The sequence below is a fragment of the Orcinus orca genome, chromosome 1, assembly GCF_937001465.1.
Source record: "Orcinus orca chromosome 1, mOrcOrc1.1, whole genome shotgun sequence".
Lineage (NCBI taxonomy): Eukaryota > Metazoa > Chordata > Mammalia > Artiodactyla > Delphinidae > Orcinus > Orcinus orca.
In genome coordinates this window covers 203,894,537-203,911,478 of record NC_064559.1, presented here as the reverse complement: position 1 = coordinate 203,911,478, position 16,942 = coordinate 203,894,537, and the positions used below count along the sequence as shown (strand labels likewise).

At 59.4% G+C, this 16,942-nt stretch overlaps 1 protein-coding gene across 1 annotated transcript in view; it reads left to right on the top strand.

The window, feature by feature from the left end:
* DISP3 (dispatched RND transporter family member 3) overlaps window positions 1-16,703 on the top strand; it is a 52,399-nt gene extending 35,696 nt beyond the window's left edge. Inside the window, exons 10-21 of the mRNA XM_033432935.2 lie at window positions 125-286; window positions 2,230-2,340; window positions 3,501-3,637; window positions 4,796-4,980; window positions 6,786-6,916; window positions 6,994-7,166; window positions 8,166-8,292; window positions 8,814-8,959; window positions 10,924-11,083; window positions 11,651-11,764; window positions 12,196-12,362; window positions 13,257-16,703. Of these exons, the coding sequence (XP_033288826.1) occupies window positions 125-286; window positions 2,230-2,340; window positions 3,501-3,637; window positions 4,796-4,980; window positions 6,786-6,916; window positions 6,994-7,166; window positions 8,166-8,292; window positions 8,814-8,959; window positions 10,924-11,083; window positions 11,651-11,764; window positions 12,196-12,362; window positions 13,257-13,619 (1,976 nt within the window). The 3' untranslated portion in view covers window positions 13,620-16,703. The remainder of the gene's footprint in view (window positions 1-124; window positions 287-2,229; window positions 2,341-3,500; window positions 3,638-4,795; window positions 4,981-6,785; window positions 6,917-6,993; window positions 7,167-8,165; window positions 8,293-8,813; window positions 8,960-10,923; window positions 11,084-11,650; window positions 11,765-12,195; window positions 12,363-13,256) is intronic.
* Window positions 16,704-16,942: the final 239 nt, after the last annotated feature.

Below are 16,942 nucleotides of genomic sequence, written 5' to 3'. Positions count from 1 at the left end.
CCCATCCCGTCCCCATAGAGGGAGCAGCTCTTTCCCAGGGCTCTGGAAGCCCCAGCTGCGAATGCCTCCACCCCACCCCACCCCTGGCCCCAGCCCTGCCTAGCGCAGCATCCTTTCCTCGCAGGGCTCTTTGTCTCCATCCTCATCCTGTCCCTGGTGTTCGCCAGCCGGCTCCGCCCCGCCAGCCGGGCCCCGCTGCTCTTCCGGCCGGATACCAACATCCAGGTGCTGCTAGACCTCAAGTACAACTTGAGCGCCGAGGGCATCTCCTGCATCACCTGTTCAGGTGAGGGTTTCCTGCCAGGGTGTCCCCTGTGGGCCCCTGCCCCTTTTGGAGTCCATGTCTCCAAGACGAGAGATGTGAGATCCAGGCTCCCCATCACAGTATGACCTCAGGCAAATCACCCCACCTCTAAGCCTCAGTGTTTTCACGTTTCATTAAACGAATACTTACTGGGTGCCAGCTGTGCTGGTGCTGGGGAGGCCGCAGTGGGCAGGACAGACTTCTCGAGCTCAGGGAGTTCATTCCACTGCTGGGGCAAGCCATATAATAGTAGATCTGAGCTGTGGTGGACTAAAAGGAGGGTGACTGGGGAGCTCAGCATCATGGAAGGCTTCTTCCTGGAGGAGGGAATGTCTAAGGCAAGACTGAGCCTGCCTGGGTGGCAGGGAGGGAGGGAAGGAGTTGACCAAGCTGGGAGAGGAGAGAAGCGGTCTAGGCAGAGGCGAGCACCAGAGTGGGAGGGACCAGGGCCAAGTCTGATGGAGGTAGTTGCAGGAGCTAAGGCTAGCCAGGCGGGCTGGGCCAGGGCCTGCTGGGGTACAGTGAGGAGTCTGGATTGTATCGTAATTGGCGCTGGAAGCTAGTGGAGGGCTTTAAGCAGAGAAGGGCCAGCTGCTGTGTGGTCGGAGGGCCAGCGTGGAGCGTGGCTGGGAGCCCAGGTGGGAGTCTCGTGCAGTCATCTAGACAAGAGACAGTGGGGGCTGGAGCCTGTGTGGCCGATGGTGACAGTGAAGACGCGAGGTTTTTAGGAGGTGAAACCCACAGGACTTGGTGATGGAGCGCGTGCCGGGGATGAGCTCAGAGGTGAGATAAAGATGTCTGCTTGCCTTAGAGTTAGTCCGATCCAGGCTCTCGTCTTACAGAGGGGAGCCTGAGGTTGGAGTTGGGGCGGGGGAAGTCGACCCAAGGTCATACAGCTTTGCCGGGTGGTTAGAAACCAAATGAGAAGACGCTTGGGTGACTGCTTCCAGCTCCCCGGGGAAGACCCGCTGACTGCTGTAATTGCCTTCATGTAATTAGGGTGGCGTTCAGATTAACCTGGCCTTCCCCTTGGTAAATGTCATTAGCCGAATGCATGATAATTGGCTGCAGCTCGGAGAGGTGCCCGAGGAGCCCCTCCTAAATTGGCCACATCCCCGCTCCTCTCCCACCTGCCTGGGCATCGAATTTCGCTCCAATGGCACTGCCGCTGCAGGGCCTCCCACCGTCCTTCAGGGCCTTTCTGCTCCCACTTCACAGATGGACAAACCCTGGGATGGTCCCGAAGTTCCTGGAAACATCTGGAGAAGGGCCAGGACCCCAGCCAGAGTCCAGCCCCAGCCCCTTGTATCTCTTAGCCTCTGAACTGCCTCTTAAAGGGGCCCTTCAGGCTGTAGCAAAAAGATTTTCGGCTTTAGGGGCAGACAAGACCCATCCTGATGGGGCTGTGCCTCTCACTTCCCCCGAAGGTCATGTAACCTCCCTGAACCTCTGCTTGCTTGGGGCAAAACAGGAGGTCTCCCCTATCTCTGCTGGTTGATAACATGCCGTTTCTAATTATTCCTGTTTATCAAGCATTCATCGCAAGCCAGACACGTTGCTAAGCGCCTGAGACGCAGCATCCCCTTTTGTCCCTCACCCACCCTCTGGAGGTACCCTCTGGGTGTCATCCCACCTGACAGAGGAGGGAAGTGAGGCGTGGTGAGGATGAGTAGGGTGGGCTGCGAGTGTCCTTCTCTGGACGGGGCTGGCAGGTTCTTTCCTTTGCCTCAAGATTCTTGTAAATTCAGCATTTGGCCTTTCTTCAGTTCCATCTAGTTTCTTTCAGACCCCTGATACCACCCCCTTCCCAAGCTGAGGGCCCTGGGGCCCATGTCCCTCAGGTCGTCTCTCTCCCAGCCTTGGCCGGGCCCAGCCAGGGAGGCCCTGCTGTCTGACACGGTGCGGGGGTTGGGGGGGGTGGGTAGGTCTGTTCCAGGAGAAGCCCCACAGCCTGCAGAACATCCGGACGTCCCTGGAGAAGAAGCAGCGGGGCTCAGGGGTGTCCTGGGCCGGCCGGCCTGAGGCCGCCCTACAGGGTCAGTGGGGAGTGTGCACTGGCTGGGTGGGGCAGTGGGAGGTCCTGGTACAAGGGTGCAGGGGCCCTGTGGGGAGAGCACATTAAATCCATGGTTTGATTCTCCTTCGGGAACAAAAGCCTGTGTTCTTGGGTCACCGTGGAAGGGTCGGTGCGGGGGTGAACTTGAGGCCCTTGTCCTTCGTCCCACCAGCTCTCTTCAGCCAGAACAGGGCGGTCCCTTCTTGCCGCCACCCCAGCCTGGCGTGTGGTGCACTGTGAACCGCCTTGTGTGGCAGATCCATCCTGAGTGTCTGGGGGCGGGCGGGGCGTCCTGAACACTGGAGGCGGGCTTACCCCTGCTGGGGTCTCCATCAGATGTGGGATGCCAGGATGCATGTGGGAATAAACCCCCCACATGGGGCAGTTCTGCGTGTCCTTGTCATCACATGGCCATCGTCACCCCTCTGTGCCCACCATCTTCACCAGCAGCACACCCCCACCGTTCATGCCAGGCCTGGGCATCGTTGTTGGCGTCACTTCCACTACCCTAGTTCCTACTGGCACACCACACCATGGCTCCCACCATCACTGTCACTCCCTCTACCCGTGCTGCCACCCCATCCAGTGTCCACCACCACCTCCCCTCCATTTATACCTGCACCCCATCCAGTGTCCACCACCACCTCCCCTCCATCTATACCTGCACCCCATCCAATGTCCACCACCACCTCCACTCCATCTATACCTGCACCCCATCCAGTGTCCACCACCACCTCCCCTCCATCTATACCTGCACCCCATCCAGTGTCCACCACCACCTCCCCTCCATCTATACCTGCACCCCATCCAGTGTCCACCACCACCTCCCCTCCATCTATACCTGCACTCCATCCAGTGTCCACCACCACCTCCCCTCCATCTATACCTCCACCCCATCCAGTGTCCACCACCACCTCCCCTCCATCTATACCTCCACCCCATCCAGTGTCCACCACCACCAACCAGTCCCCCATCATTGCCATGGGCTCGGTCCGGTAGAGAGGAACAGAGCCACCATTCAGAGATGACCCCAAGGTCAGGCTCAGCTCCTCAGTCAACAGAGCAGAGGCTGGGCTGTTGTAGGGTTAGGGGAAGCCAGTCGAGGTGATTGTCCCTCCTCCTCCCCTCATTTGTCCCTAGACTCCCCAGGCACTGTGTACGTCTCCAAGGTGAAGAGCAAAGGCCACCCGGCTGTCTACAGGTTCTCCCTCAACGCCAGCCTGCCTGGCCCTTGGCAGACCGTGTCCTCTGGGGACGGGGAGGTGCCCTCCTTCCAGGTGAGCCTGGCTGTCGTTAAGTGAGCTGCCACTACCAGGGGAGGGGGCCCTCAGTGCCACACTGGTGGGCACTGGCCACATGGGGGTGGGGGCAGGGCCTGCGAGGATGGAGCTGCTCCAGGCAGGTGAGGACCCTCTCCCACTGTCAGCCAGGCCTGTGGCAGGGACCTGCAGAGTGGTGAGAGCACGGGCTGCCGAGTCAGCCAGGCCTGGGTTCGAGTCCTGGCTCTGCCATTTATAACCTGTATGTCTTTGGGAAGATTATGCAGTCTCTCTGAGCCTCAGTTTCCTCATCTGATACAGGGACATGAAAGGTACCAGCCAGGGATGTTGGAGGTACGTGAGGCAAGGCCTGTGCGTTCTGTAACATCTGGAACATAGTAAGTGCCCAGTAAAATGGGAGCTGTTAGTTAGGTTGTTGTTCTCAGCCGTCTGTTCTAGCGCCCCAGAAAAGGGGCTCCCAGGGCCAACCCAGGCCTCTGATTTTTCCTCTCAGGAATAATTTGTGTTTCTTTAACATGTGACACCTCCTGGGTGACAGTTCCACATGTCAACTCATTTGTTCGGGGTTTATATTTCCATTCGAAAGATGGGGTGTGTGAGGCATTCCCTGGCTCTGACCTTTGCACTGCGGTTCTCGCTGCCTGGAGGGCTTTCCTTCCAGCTTCATGCGTGGCTGGCTCCCCATTCAGCCCAAATGTCACCTCCTCCTAGGACTCTATCCTGACCATCCTTACCAGTTTGGCCTCCTCTTCCACTGCCCCATTCGTCCTGTGCCTTATCGGCCTAATACTTAATTCAAAGCCCTTCAAAGAATCTGAAGCCATCATAATTGGCAGCTCCAGGAGGGCAGGGACCAAGCCTGTCTGGCTCACAGCCACATCCTCAGAGCCCAGCTCAGGGCCTGGCTTGGAGTAGATCCTCAGTTGAAGGAAGGACTGAGGCTCAGAGAGGAAGGGAAGGATTTGCTCCGTCTTTAAACTTGAACCCAGGCCTCCTGCGCCTCTGCCCAGGTCTCTACCCCCGACTCTGGGGGCTGGAATGGGGGCAGGGGGCGGCGAGCACTCTGAGGAGGGAGGGGACCGAGCCTGAGGCTGGGCCCAGGCCAAGGCAGCCTCCCAGAGTCACCTGTCTTGTCTCTGTCAATCCACTGCTTAGGTGTATAGAGCGCCTTTTGGTAACTTCACCAAGAAGCTGACCGCTTGTATGTCTACAGTAGGGCTGCTCCAGGCGGCGAGCCCCTCCGGCAGGTGGATGGTGACGACCTTGGCCTGCGACACCAAGCGGGGCTGGAAGTTTGACTTTAGCTTCTACGTGGCCGCCAAGGAGCACCAGCACACCCGGTAACAGCCTCGCAGATAAGTTGGTTTCCACCAGCCTGGCCCACTCGTGTGCCCCTCCCACGACACCTTTCAGAAACCCCAGTCCATTTCTACCCATCTGTTCAGATGCTTCTCGCCCAGGACTGGGGATCGGGGATGCCAAGACGCCAGGCCCGCAGTTCGCTCCCCCACGTGCTGCCTTCACTCTGCATGGCTCCCGCGGGAGGCGCAGCGGCTGTCTGGCCCCTCAGCACGCCAAGCAGTTCCCAACGCAGAGCCTTTGCGTTTGCTATTCCCTGGGCCTAGGCTGCTTGCCCCTAGCTCCTCCCGGGATTGACTTGTTCTCAAGATTCAGGTCCTTACCCAGATGCCTACCCACCCCCAACAAGCTTTCCCTCCCTGGGGAAAATAGCCGCACCCGCCTCTCCCCGTACATCACCCCGCTGCTCTCGTTCTGGCTTCTACCACCACCTGGAATCATACTGACCTACTGGTTTAGTACCTGTCCTTGCTCGGGAGCGTGCAGGCATCCTGCGTGAGCAGCTTACCATTCTGTGCTGTGTCCCCTCACCTGGTGCTAGGTAGCGGGTGCTCAGGAAACACTGGCTGAGTAAATGAATGAATGAATGAGTACACTCTGCATTCCTCTCCAAGGCACTATCCACGCTCTCGATACCTACAGTTAATTCAGAAAACAATTATTGAATGTTCCCCCTCCCTTGGACTGTAAGGTGATGGGAGAGAGACCGTGTCTGTTGTCTTTACCTACTGAATACGCACGCCCTACCTGGTGCCTGGCATGAAGTAAGTCCCCATGAACACCTAATGATCAACCGCACTCCGTGCCCCGGGGGTCTCTGAGCCAGCTGGGGCCATCTTTTCCCAGGTTCCCCCCGCCACGTTCTGACCACTGAGGCTGTGTCAGCCGAGGGCCTGTCTCTCATCCATTCATTCATTTAACACTGAGCACCGACTGTGAACGGGCACGGGGCTAGTGCTGGGGATGGGAAACAAGACAGATGTGACTCCTGCTCTCGGGAGACAGCACAGTGTCATTGCAAATTACGATACGTGCTCTGAAAGGAAGAGCGCACTGCTGCTGTGGTCCAGAGAACAGCAGCGCGGGGCCTGCACTGGTGACACCAGGGACCCATGGTCTCTGACAGGGCCTGGCCTCGGGACATTGAACGCCCACACGAGGCTGATGCCTGGGGCAGGGGGATGACCAAGATGGGCTCGCTGGGCCCTTCTGGCCTGGCACACCTCGGCTCGGGGCATGAGGGGGTCCCTCTGCCTCCCCTCCATGGTCGGGCTCACGCTGCACATACACAGTAGCCACTGGGGTCAGGCTGCCTGGCTGAGCTTAGAACATTCTAGAAAGAGCCTTGAGCTACATCAAGTCCAGTGGTGAATAAGCTAACCGTGGAATCCTTTCTTCAAACAGAATCTTGAGGCTCTGTCACTGTTCAGATTAAAGTGGGGCAGGGGGCTTCTGAGCACCGACCCCCAAGGCTAGCCCTGGGGCCCCTTGAGGACCGTTTGGAAGCTGCTGGTCTCTTCCACCCCTCCTGCCACAGGCGAGGAGACACATGCAGAGAGGGCAAGTGCCTTGAGCAGGACCACAGGGTGGGCCTTGGCAGGGGCGGGACTAGAACAGGTGTCCAAACCCCAGGCTGGAACCTAAGATTAAATCCCTGTGCTGGGGGAGCCCGAGTCCGTCCCCTGCGCTCTTCCAGCCCCTGCTCACAGCCGCCTGTGCCTCCCCTCCCCCACTGCTCCTGGCCTTCCTGGCCTCAGTCCTGGCCTCGCCTCCTTTGCCTCCACAGGAAGCTGTACTTTGCCCAGTCCCACAAGCCCCCTTTCCACGGGCGTGTGTGTGCGGCCCCTCCTGGCTGCCTGCTCGGCTCCAGCCCCGATGGGCCGACCAAAGGCTTCTTCTACGTGCCCAGCGAGAAAGGTACACGCGGGGAGGCCGCGGCGGGGCCTTGGGAGGCTGGGTCCCGCCTTCCCATACAGCTGTGACTCCCTCCGCAGCGCCCAAGGCCCGCCCCTCTGCCACCTTCGGCTTCAACCCCTGCGTGAACACGGGCTGTGGGAAGCCGGCGGTGCGGCCGCTCGTGGACACGGGGGCCATGGTCTTTGTGGTCTTTGGCATCGTTGGCATCAACCGCACGCGGCAGGTGGACAACCATGTCATCGGAGACCTGGTACGCGTGCCCACGTTGGGCAGATGCCAGAGGGCCCGGCCACACCAGACTTGCAAGCTAGCGCCAGCCCAGGGCCCGCCGGCCCGGCTCCGCACACCCCCTCTCGGCTCCCTGGCTGCTCACCTGGCCCACAGGCTCCGCAACGCGGCACCATTTCTCTTGAGGACTGAGCAGCGTTGAGCTCTTAGAATCGCCCAGGAATCTGGGTACAGTGGGGCCTGAGCCAGCGGCCCTGCATCATTAGGGGTGGCACGGAGGTGAGGGCAGTACAGGTGTGCAAAGCCTCCCTGCCCTCCTCCTCCTGCACGGGGCCCTCCCTGTGCCCACAGCCCTTGCTGCGTGCCTCGGCCATGGTGCCCTCGCTCGGGGTGGTCTCCCTACCTTGTACGTGTTTGTGCCAGGGTTGGGCTCTAGGGCGTTGGACGGGAGAGGAACTGACACGGAGGTGTGACTAGGTCTGTGCCTGGCACTTGGTGGGTACTGAGACATGGTGGGAAGGACCGTGGACGTCGGTACTCTTGGTCATGACCCTTGCCTTGGGAAGTCAGCCTGGCTGGGTGTACAGGGTTTCAGACAGAAAGTAATTCGGGAGCCAGGTGGGGTCAGAGGAGATCTGTCCAGTCTGGATCGGGAGTCCGCAGGTGTTCAGAGGAGGGTTGGGGAGGCAGGGAGGAGAGGAGGCCCGCGCTGGAGGACAGGTGGGACTCGGCTGTGCCGAGGGAGAGGGGAAGGCAGGGAGCCCAGGTGAGCGCGTGGTGAGTAAGATCAAGGAGGGGAGGCTGAGGGGGCCCGTGCGGGTGGGCAGCAGTGGCAGCAGAGGTGCTGCCAGGGGCAGGGCAGAGCAGGCTCCGGCAGGACCGCGGGTGACCAGGCAGAGGGCTCCAAGTGCTGGCGATGACGGTAGCAAGAGCTGCCGGAGGTTCCTCCCCGGGGGTGGGGCCCAGGATTGAGTTCCTGACTCACTGAGCAGTCGCACTGGCTTGTGTCTCCTTGGGAAAGGGCAGCGTCATCTACGACAGCAGCTTTGACCTCTTCAAAGAAATCGGGCACCTGTGTCGCCTCTGCAAGGCCATCGCGGGGAACTCGGAGCTGGTGAAGCCGGGCGGGGCCCAGTGCCTGCCCTCAGGTGCGTGTGGGGGACCCGAGGGTGGACAGCCCCGAGGGCGCACGTGCCTGGCGTGAGGGCATCTGCAGACATGTGTCCAAGCTTATGTGTGTCCATGCTAGGGTGGGGGGCGTGCGAATCTTCCAGATGAGAGCGGGCTCGTGCCTAAAGGTGAACTGGTGCAGAGCCGCACGGGCGTTGGCGGGGGTGTGGTGTGCAGGGGGCACCTGCAGGAGGAGCTTTTCCAGAACTGGGAGCGAGGCCAGGAGCCGGCACAGACAATGACCTGGGTCTGGCCAGGGCTCTTCCTGAGAAGGCACGAGATGTCAGTTTCTGCCCTGATGGCTAATAGGTGTTGTAGGTTTCTCGATGGCATTGCCAGTGGTTCCAGACACTTTTTAAACTAGGAGGTTGGGGGAAGGGTGCATGCCCCTGTGCATACACACCCAGATGGGTAAGTACACATGCGCAGGCAGGATCGGGGGAAGAGGTGCTCCCTTCCCGGGTCCTCGCCCCGACCCACCTCTCCCCTCTCCCCGCAGGCTACAGCATCTCCTCCTTCCTGCAGATGTTGCACCCCGAGTGCAAGGAGCTGCCTGAGCCCCACCTGCTCCCAGGGCAGCTGTCACACGGGGCCGTGGGCGTCAAGGATGGCCGAGTGCAGTGGATCTCCATGGCCTTCGAGTCGGTGAGCCCCGGGTGGGCCACCGGGTGCAGGGCAGTGTGCTGACCTCACAGAGTGCAGTGTCACCACGGATCCCCGGACCTCATCCCAGATCAGAGCAGAGTGGCTGTTCTTCAGAGGGGAGGCTGAGGCCAAGAGGGGTGAAATTGCTTGTCCAAGGCCACGGGGTTGGTGAGCGCCAAGCTCGGCCTTTCTGCCACACGGGACGCCACCCACCCCCCACCCCCCTCCCTCCCCGACAGCCCGAGGTCCACATCGTTTTCCGGGGGCAGGTTACAGTCCAGGACACTCCCCTCTGCCACTGTGAGGGGGCAGGTTTGGGACCACAGAGGCCCCGTGCTGGGCCCCCCCAGGAGAGATCGGAAGACAGGGGACCAGCCATTCGACACTTCACTGCTTCCTCTCTCACCCCCTAGGCTCTGCCAAGGAGACACCCATGCACACACACCCATGCACACACATGTGCACACACATATGCACACTTGCACACACGCACATCCCCGACCTGGGCATTGTGGGCCTGGCCCTAGCACTTGGCACTGTGAGACTTGCCAGGTCTGCCCCTGTTGTCTCCGTGCTGAGCCCCGGCGTCCAGTCCTGGCTCTGATCCTGCTGCGCTCTGTGTCCTTGAGCACAACACTCATCCCCTCTAGCCTCCAGTTCCTCCTCTAAAGATGAGGGTTACGGCTCCCTGCCCGCCCTCTGGCAGTCATCGAGAAGCTAGGGTAGGTCAGTCACGTGAAGGTGTTGGGGAACGAGAATTCATGTGACAAGGGCGATTCTTGTTCTTCGGCCCCAGCCCTACTTTCTGTCCCACCACCTGTGCCACTCACTGCACGAGCAGCCAAACCCCTGGCCACCACGAGGAGAACCCAGACCCCCTCCAAGCCCTCAGTGAGCCCCAGGCTAACGCAGACACCACTTCAAAGCCCCACGTAGCTTTTTAAAATTGTGGTAAAATATACATAATAAAATTGGCCATTTAAACCATTTTTAAGTGTATAGTTCAGTAATATTAAGCATAGTCACAACGTTGTGCACCATCCATCTATAAAACCATCCATCTATAAAACTTCTTATCTTGCAACACTGAAACTGTCCCCATGAAACACGGACTCCCCAGGCACCCCCTCCAGCCACCACTGCTTTCTGCCCCCATGGATTTGACTACAGAGGCGGAATCCCACAGCGCTGTTCTTTTCGTGCTTGGTTCGTTTCACGTAGCACAGCGTTCTTCACATCCATCCATGTTGTAGCCGGCGTCTGAATTTCCCTCCTTTATCAAAAAGGCCGAAGCCGCAGACAGTTGGAGGAGAGAATCCCTGCTCAGGCTCCCCCACCAGCACGCAGACACACACGTGCACACAGACACGCTGTACACTGGTTTGTGCTCAGGGAGAGCAGGATTGGACCAGCGAGGTAACATATATAAACGTTCCAGAGCTGGGCGCCGTGAACCAGACAGGTCACCTGCCCTCCCGGACTCACAGTCCAGCCAGGAGAGGAGGGGCAGGTTGCCGGGCAGTGACGAGAACTGTGATGGGGAAGCACCGAGGACTCGCAGAGCCCAGAAGATGACCATCTTGGGGCATCAAGGAAGGCTTCCTAGAGGAGACGGAAACCTACGAGGCTTGAAGGAGGGGTGGGAGCAAGCTGTGCAGAGGGCAGAGGGACAGCGTGGGCCGAGGGTGGGACGCGGAGCTGGGGGGCTCTGGAAGTTGGAGGTGGTTCTGTTGGAAAGGGACAGGGACTTTGCTTGAATGGGGACCTGCCGCTGCTGTGAGAGTCACACGTGCACCCAGAGGCTGGTGGGAAGTGATCTCAGATGGGCTCACCCTTCACACAGCGCACTCTCTTTGCAAGTGGCCAGAGGCCAGCTGCAGCTGTCACAGAGCAGACCAGCTATCACCAGGGCAGCAGCGTGGGCCACAGCTGCCCGCCTGTCTCACTGGCTCATGTCCCCGCAGACCACGTACAAGGGCAAGTCCTCCTTCCAGACCTACTCGGACTACCTGCGCTGGGAGAGCTTCCTGCAGCAGCAGCTGAAGACGGTCCCCGAGGGCTCAGCCCTGCACCGCGGCTTCCAGACCTGTGAGCACTGGAAGCGGATCTTCATGGAGATCATAGGCAAGCGGCAGCCCAGCCCGCACCCCACGGGGTCCCGGTGGGGTGGGCGCTGGCAGCAGGGACACGGGGAGGTGACCTAGAGCAGGAAGGGCACGACCTGGCCTGTCTGAGCCACACTTGTCTTCTCAATTCTGGCCGAGAGCCCTGGAGAAACTGGGATGACACAGTGGCCGGGAACACTGATCAGAGACCAGAGTTTGGGTCCCCTCCTGCTTGGGGGCCACATTCTCTCATCCTGAATTTGGCCATCTAAAAAGTAACGGTAATGACCCTCACGGCAGAGGTCTCTCATTTGGAGCCCTTCTTGATGCCAAGCCCTGGCTGAGGCCTGACCTATGTCATCTCTTTAAACTCCAAACGAGGCCTAGGGAGTGGGTACTATCATTACCCCATTTTACAGATGAAGAAATGGGGGCTCAGAGAAGTCAAGCGGCTCACCCAGAATGGCACAGCTGGCTGTGACGGTGCCCGTCTGTATAGCCCCAGTACCTCTGGTCCACGAGGGTGAGGGGACTGTGGGTGCCCCCTGGTGCAGCCCAGCTGAGGGCCCCCTCCTCTCCCTTCCAGGGGTGCAGAGCGCCCTGTACGGCCTGGCCCTCTCCTTGCTCATCTGCGTGGCTGCGGTGACCGTGTTCACCACCCACGTGCTGCTCCTGTTGCCCGTGCTCCTGAGCATCTTGGGTAAGTGGCCCGGGTGTTGGGAGAGGGCAGGGGTCTCGCTGGTGGCTTCCGGTCAGGAGGTTTCTCTCCACCCTTAACTGTCCTGTCTTTTCAGTGAAGGTTTCCCGACTCCCCACCCCAAGCAAAAAACGCCTCTGTGACAGTCATTCATAGGACCATGTGCTCCCCGAGGGGAGCCAGGTGTCACCAGGTGGTAGCTCTCGTCCCAGGGACGTGTTGCTACACTTGTCCCCTCTTTCAGCAGCCCCCCCCCCAACCCAGCTCTCTCTGGCCCTATCCCTACTCATCGCACCTGTCACCAGAGCTGGGGCCTCCACTGTAGACTTTACCACCTTCCCCAGGGGCCCTTAGAATTTGTCCAGCAATCCTCCAGGACTGTATGGGTGGGACCAGGTCCAAGCTGCCTCCCTGCCGCCTCCCGCGCCCCGTAGGCAGCGTCTGCCTCGTGGTGACCGTCATGTACTGGAGCGGCTGGGAGATGGGCGCCGTGGAAGCCATCTCCCTGTCCATCCTCGTCGGCTCCTCCGTGGATTACTGCGTGCATCTGGTCGAGGGCTATCTGCTGGCCGGAGAGAACCTGCCCCCGCACCAGGCCGAGGTGAGCACCCTGCCTGCCCCACCGCTCCCCAGCAAATCTTCTCCCCCCTCGGTGCCAATGAGGACCCCCAAGGGTAGCTGGACACCCCTGGTACCCAATGCCCAGCCAGGATGTATTCCAGGAGGCTCAGTTTCCAGGGCCATTCTCCACATCCAGGGGACCCAAGTTCTAAAGCAGCCCCACCCAAGCATCGCTGTGGGTGGTGGGTGGTGGGCAGGCCCACTCCCCCCAGCCTCTGTCTCCCTGAGTGAGTATGAGGGGTTGAACCAGGCGATGTCCAAGGGCCCTTCCTGCTTCTCGGTTCCCTGAGTCTAAGTCTCACTCTGGAGCCCGGGAAGCAAGTCTGAGCCCTTCTAGTCGTGACCCTGAGGCCACCAACCCCTGCCCCCACTGGACCCTGTGGCTTAGGGAGGACATGCCCGTGTACCAGTGCCAAAACTAGCTCTGGGTCTCGTAAAGTTTTTGGCTTTTCTTAGTTTGGAATTGTGTTGGTGTGAAACATTCATAAATATGTAAATTAAATCGGTTATACATTTAGCTGCTCTTGGTCAGAAGAAGGAAATCAGTTCCAATCACGGCTCACATGTTTGAGGACCTCCTGTGCAGATAGATCATCAATGCTCTGGTTGTCATAGCCACATTTAACACGCCCTACTGTGTGCTGTGCACCGTTAGCTGCTGCAGGGGAACCGCTTCAGCTTCACGCCAACCCCAGGGAGCAGGTGCTGTTATCACCCCCGTTCACGGAGGTGGAATGGGGAGCCCGTGAGGGCAAGGCTGGCCTTGGACAGCGATGCGTGTTCATCCCGGGTCCAAGCCCCCATTCCAAAGCCCCAGGCAGGGAGGCACCCCCTCCTGCTTCTGGGCCCCCAGCTTTCTCTCACCCACACCCAGGATGCTCACTCGCAGCGCCAGTGGCGGACGCTGGAGGCTGTGCGGCATGTGGGCGTGGCCATCGTCTCCAGCGCCCTCACCACAGTCATCGCCACGGTGCCCCTCTTCTTCTGCATCATCGCCCCGTTTGCCAAGTTTGGCAAGATCGTCGCACTCAACACTGGAGTCTCCATCCTGTACACGCTCACGGTCAGCACAGCCCTGCTCGGCATCATGGCGCCCGGCTCCTTCACCCGGACCAGGACTTCCTTCCTCAAAGCCCTGGGTGCCGTGCTCCTGGCAGGGGCCCTGGGGCTGGGCGCCTGCCTGCTGCTCCTCCAGAGCGGCTATAAGATCCCCCTGCCCGATGGGACCTCCCTATAGCCCTGGCACTACGTCCGGCTTTGCACACCTTTGGTCCAGTGGGTCGGGGACGAGATGCTCGTTCTCTGACCCCAGGGGCACTTTGTTCCCAGCTTGGCTACAGCTAGTTACGTTCCCAGGCCTGGGCCAGGCGACACTCACCTGTGTGACGCACACTGCCTTCATCTCAGTGCCAGCCACCGCTGGGTGGTCAAGCTGGCAGCCGCCCTGGACTATGCCTGGCGGCGGAAGAGACCAGCCATCCCCCTGTGCCTGGTCACCGTGAGGGTCAGGTGATTTTTTCAGGGGGCTTCCCTCGCACACTGCCTCAGTGCTCACAAGAACTTTCTGATGTGGGTGTTACAGTTCCCGCATTCTACAGATGTGAAAACCGAGGCATCAGGAGGCAAAGTGACTGACCTGTGGTGGCACAGCCAGAGCTGCCTCCTTCGGGGACTTTGCAGGAAGAGCACAGTGGGCGCAAGGGCAGGGCCTCGCACTCCCTGCCCCCGCCTCCCCATCAGTTTTACAGCGGCCAGTGCTGGGTGGTCCTGTGATCTTCCCCAGGGCTTTTAGTCCTGGCCGGGGAGCACGGAGGGACCGGCCTGGGGTACTGCATGTCCCACCCCTGGCCCCAGCCTCAAGGGGCTCCTGCTCTTTGGAAGCCATGGGGCCCCAGCACAGCCTTCCTTACAGATCTGAGCCCCTACCTCCCCCACCTGACTCTGGGGTTGGAATTTGGGGGAGGGGGGCAGCCCCTGGGAGGGGGAGCTGGCCGTGCCTGCCGCCTGCTCACAGCAGATGGTTCTTATTAAAGTGAAATGAAACTGCAGACCGCTGCCATTAACACGAGCATTTTAAGCATCGCTGGCTCCATCGTATTCTTAAAATTGAAATAACTAAGTGTTTGCATGCCGCCCAGCCGGAACCTGGCACGAGGGGTGGGGCCGGGCCTGGAAGGAGATAGAGGTGGGGTGGAAGGTGCCAGACCCTCTGGGGAGCAGGGTCACAGAGTGCTGTGCAGGCTCAGGAGGCTGGGTACCACTGGGGGAGCACCGTGGGAGGGGGCCCGTCTGGCTCCCCACAGGGACGTCCGTCGGCCCCTTCAGCGCGTCTGGTATTGTGCTGTGACCTTCTTCCTCGGGACAGACGTTGGCCCCTGGGCTTTCGGAAGCTGGGCACAGACTGAGCTGGGACTAAACCCTTAGGGCGGGGTAGACAACCCTGAGGGTTGTCTCCAGATCAGCTCACCTGGTCATCTGTGAATATTGACCGGGGTCGGGGGGTGCTGGGCGTGCACGACAGACACACAGCACCGTGTCCCCGCCCAGTGCATGCCTGGCGCCCAGCAGGTGCTCAGTATTTGCTGAGGGAGCATCAGACAGACACCAAACGCGATTAATGGTACAAGTTGACACAGCACTTACTGTGCCAGTCGCCCTTCTCAGGGTTTGTATCAGTCTGCCTGGGCTGTCATAACAGAGTGCCCTGAACTGGGTGGCTTCTAACAGGAATTTATCCTCTCACACTGCTGGAGGCTGGAATTCCTAAGGAAGGTGTTGGCAGCATGGGTCCTTCTGGAGGATGGACCTTCCTTCCTTCCTTCCTTCCTTCCTTTCTTTCTCTTTCTTTCTTCATTTATTCATTTATGGCTGGGTTGGGTCTTCGTTACTGCGCGTGGGCTTTCTCTAGTTGTGGCGAGCGGGGGCTACTCTTCGTTGCGGTGCGCGGGCTTCTCATTGCGGTGACTTCTCTTGTTGCGGAGCACGGGCTCTAGGCACGCGGGCTCAGTAGTTGTGGCTTGCGGGCTCTAGAGCGCAGGCTCAGAAGTTGTGGCGCACAGGCTTAGTTGCTCCATGGCGTGTGGGATCTTCCCGGACCAGGGCTCGAACCGTGTCCCCTGCAGTGGCAGGCGGATTCTTAACCACTGCGCCACCAGGGAAGTCCACAGCTCATGGTCTTAATGAGCTTTTGCCAAGCATTAATGAGATGCCCTTCATTAGCTCAGGCACAGCAGTTAGCTTGGGGTCTGTGAGGGTGTGCAGGCATTTGGTGGGCTAAGGAGGGGCAGAGGACGATGAGGGGAGCCCATGGAGAGGGGCCCCTGTCACCTACAAAGGTCCCCTGAGCCCTTGCTGCTTCCTCCTTCACTTGGAAGCCAGGAAATCACTGAGAGCCGGGTGCTTTGAAGTGCTGGCCGTGTCCAGGCCCCGCCCATGCATTCTTGGGGATTCTCGCAGGGAGTGTTTCTGCCCCATTTCACTGCTAACAAAACTGAAGCCCAGAGACGTGAAGTAGCTGGCCTGAGGTCACACAGCTTGTGCGAGATAGAGTTGGAATTCCCACCCAAGGCTGATGGCTCCTGAGTATGTGCTCGCTCTCTGATACAGCCTCTCCTGCAAGCAGATTTGACTCACAGAAGCAGCCAGCCCCAGGCCAACTGGGCAACCAGGGTCCTCCCTCCTTCACGGTCACCCACCTGTGTGCTACTTGGAGAAGGGAGAGTCCAGGCCTAGAGGGGAGAGTCCAGCATCCAAGTCTAGGTTCCAGCCCTGCCTGGGTGACCTAGAGCAAGCCACTGCACACTGATTCAATGCCCTTCAAAGTGGGGCAGGGGACAGCGTGATGTCCGGGGCTCTGCCTCCTTCCAGGGCTATGCTGCCAGGATTTGAGTCTCCTTAAATCAAGCTGCCCCAGTGCCCGCCATCGGTGGCCGTCTTCTCCTGTGAGTCTCTCCTGTTCTCGTCATGTTCACATCCAATAAGCAGGAGGATGCCCACTGGAGCTGTCGTCTGCTCAACAACAATTTATTGAACACCTACTATGTGCCAGTCACTGTTCCAGGCCTCAGCCATCCAAGAAAACGCAAAAACAGACCCAGACCTGACCACGTGGACCTTACAGTCGAGGTGGGGAAAATCTTTAATAAAAGAACCCCTCAGATATTTAACCACAAACCAGAGAGCTGTGAGGGAGAAGAGTGAGGGGTAGGGGCACAAAGCCCTGTGTCTGGGGCTGGCAGGGGGGTCCTTGCCCTGGATTGAAGGGATGGGGACCACGTACATGTACAGCTGATTCACTTTGTTGTACAGCAGAAACTAACACAACATTGTAAAGCAATTATACTCCAATAAAGATGTATAAAAAAATAAACAGAAGGTTAATGCCTTAAAATAAATAAATAAAATAAAGGATAAGGACCAGTTCCCTTGCCTCTGGGGGTTGGTTCCACCAGACACAGGCCTTCTTGAGCCACAGGACGGCCTACCGCAGGCTGATGCTAAGGCATAAAAGGAGGGATTCCGTTGTATCTTAGGGGACAAGGCTGGAGCTTCTGGGGGCAG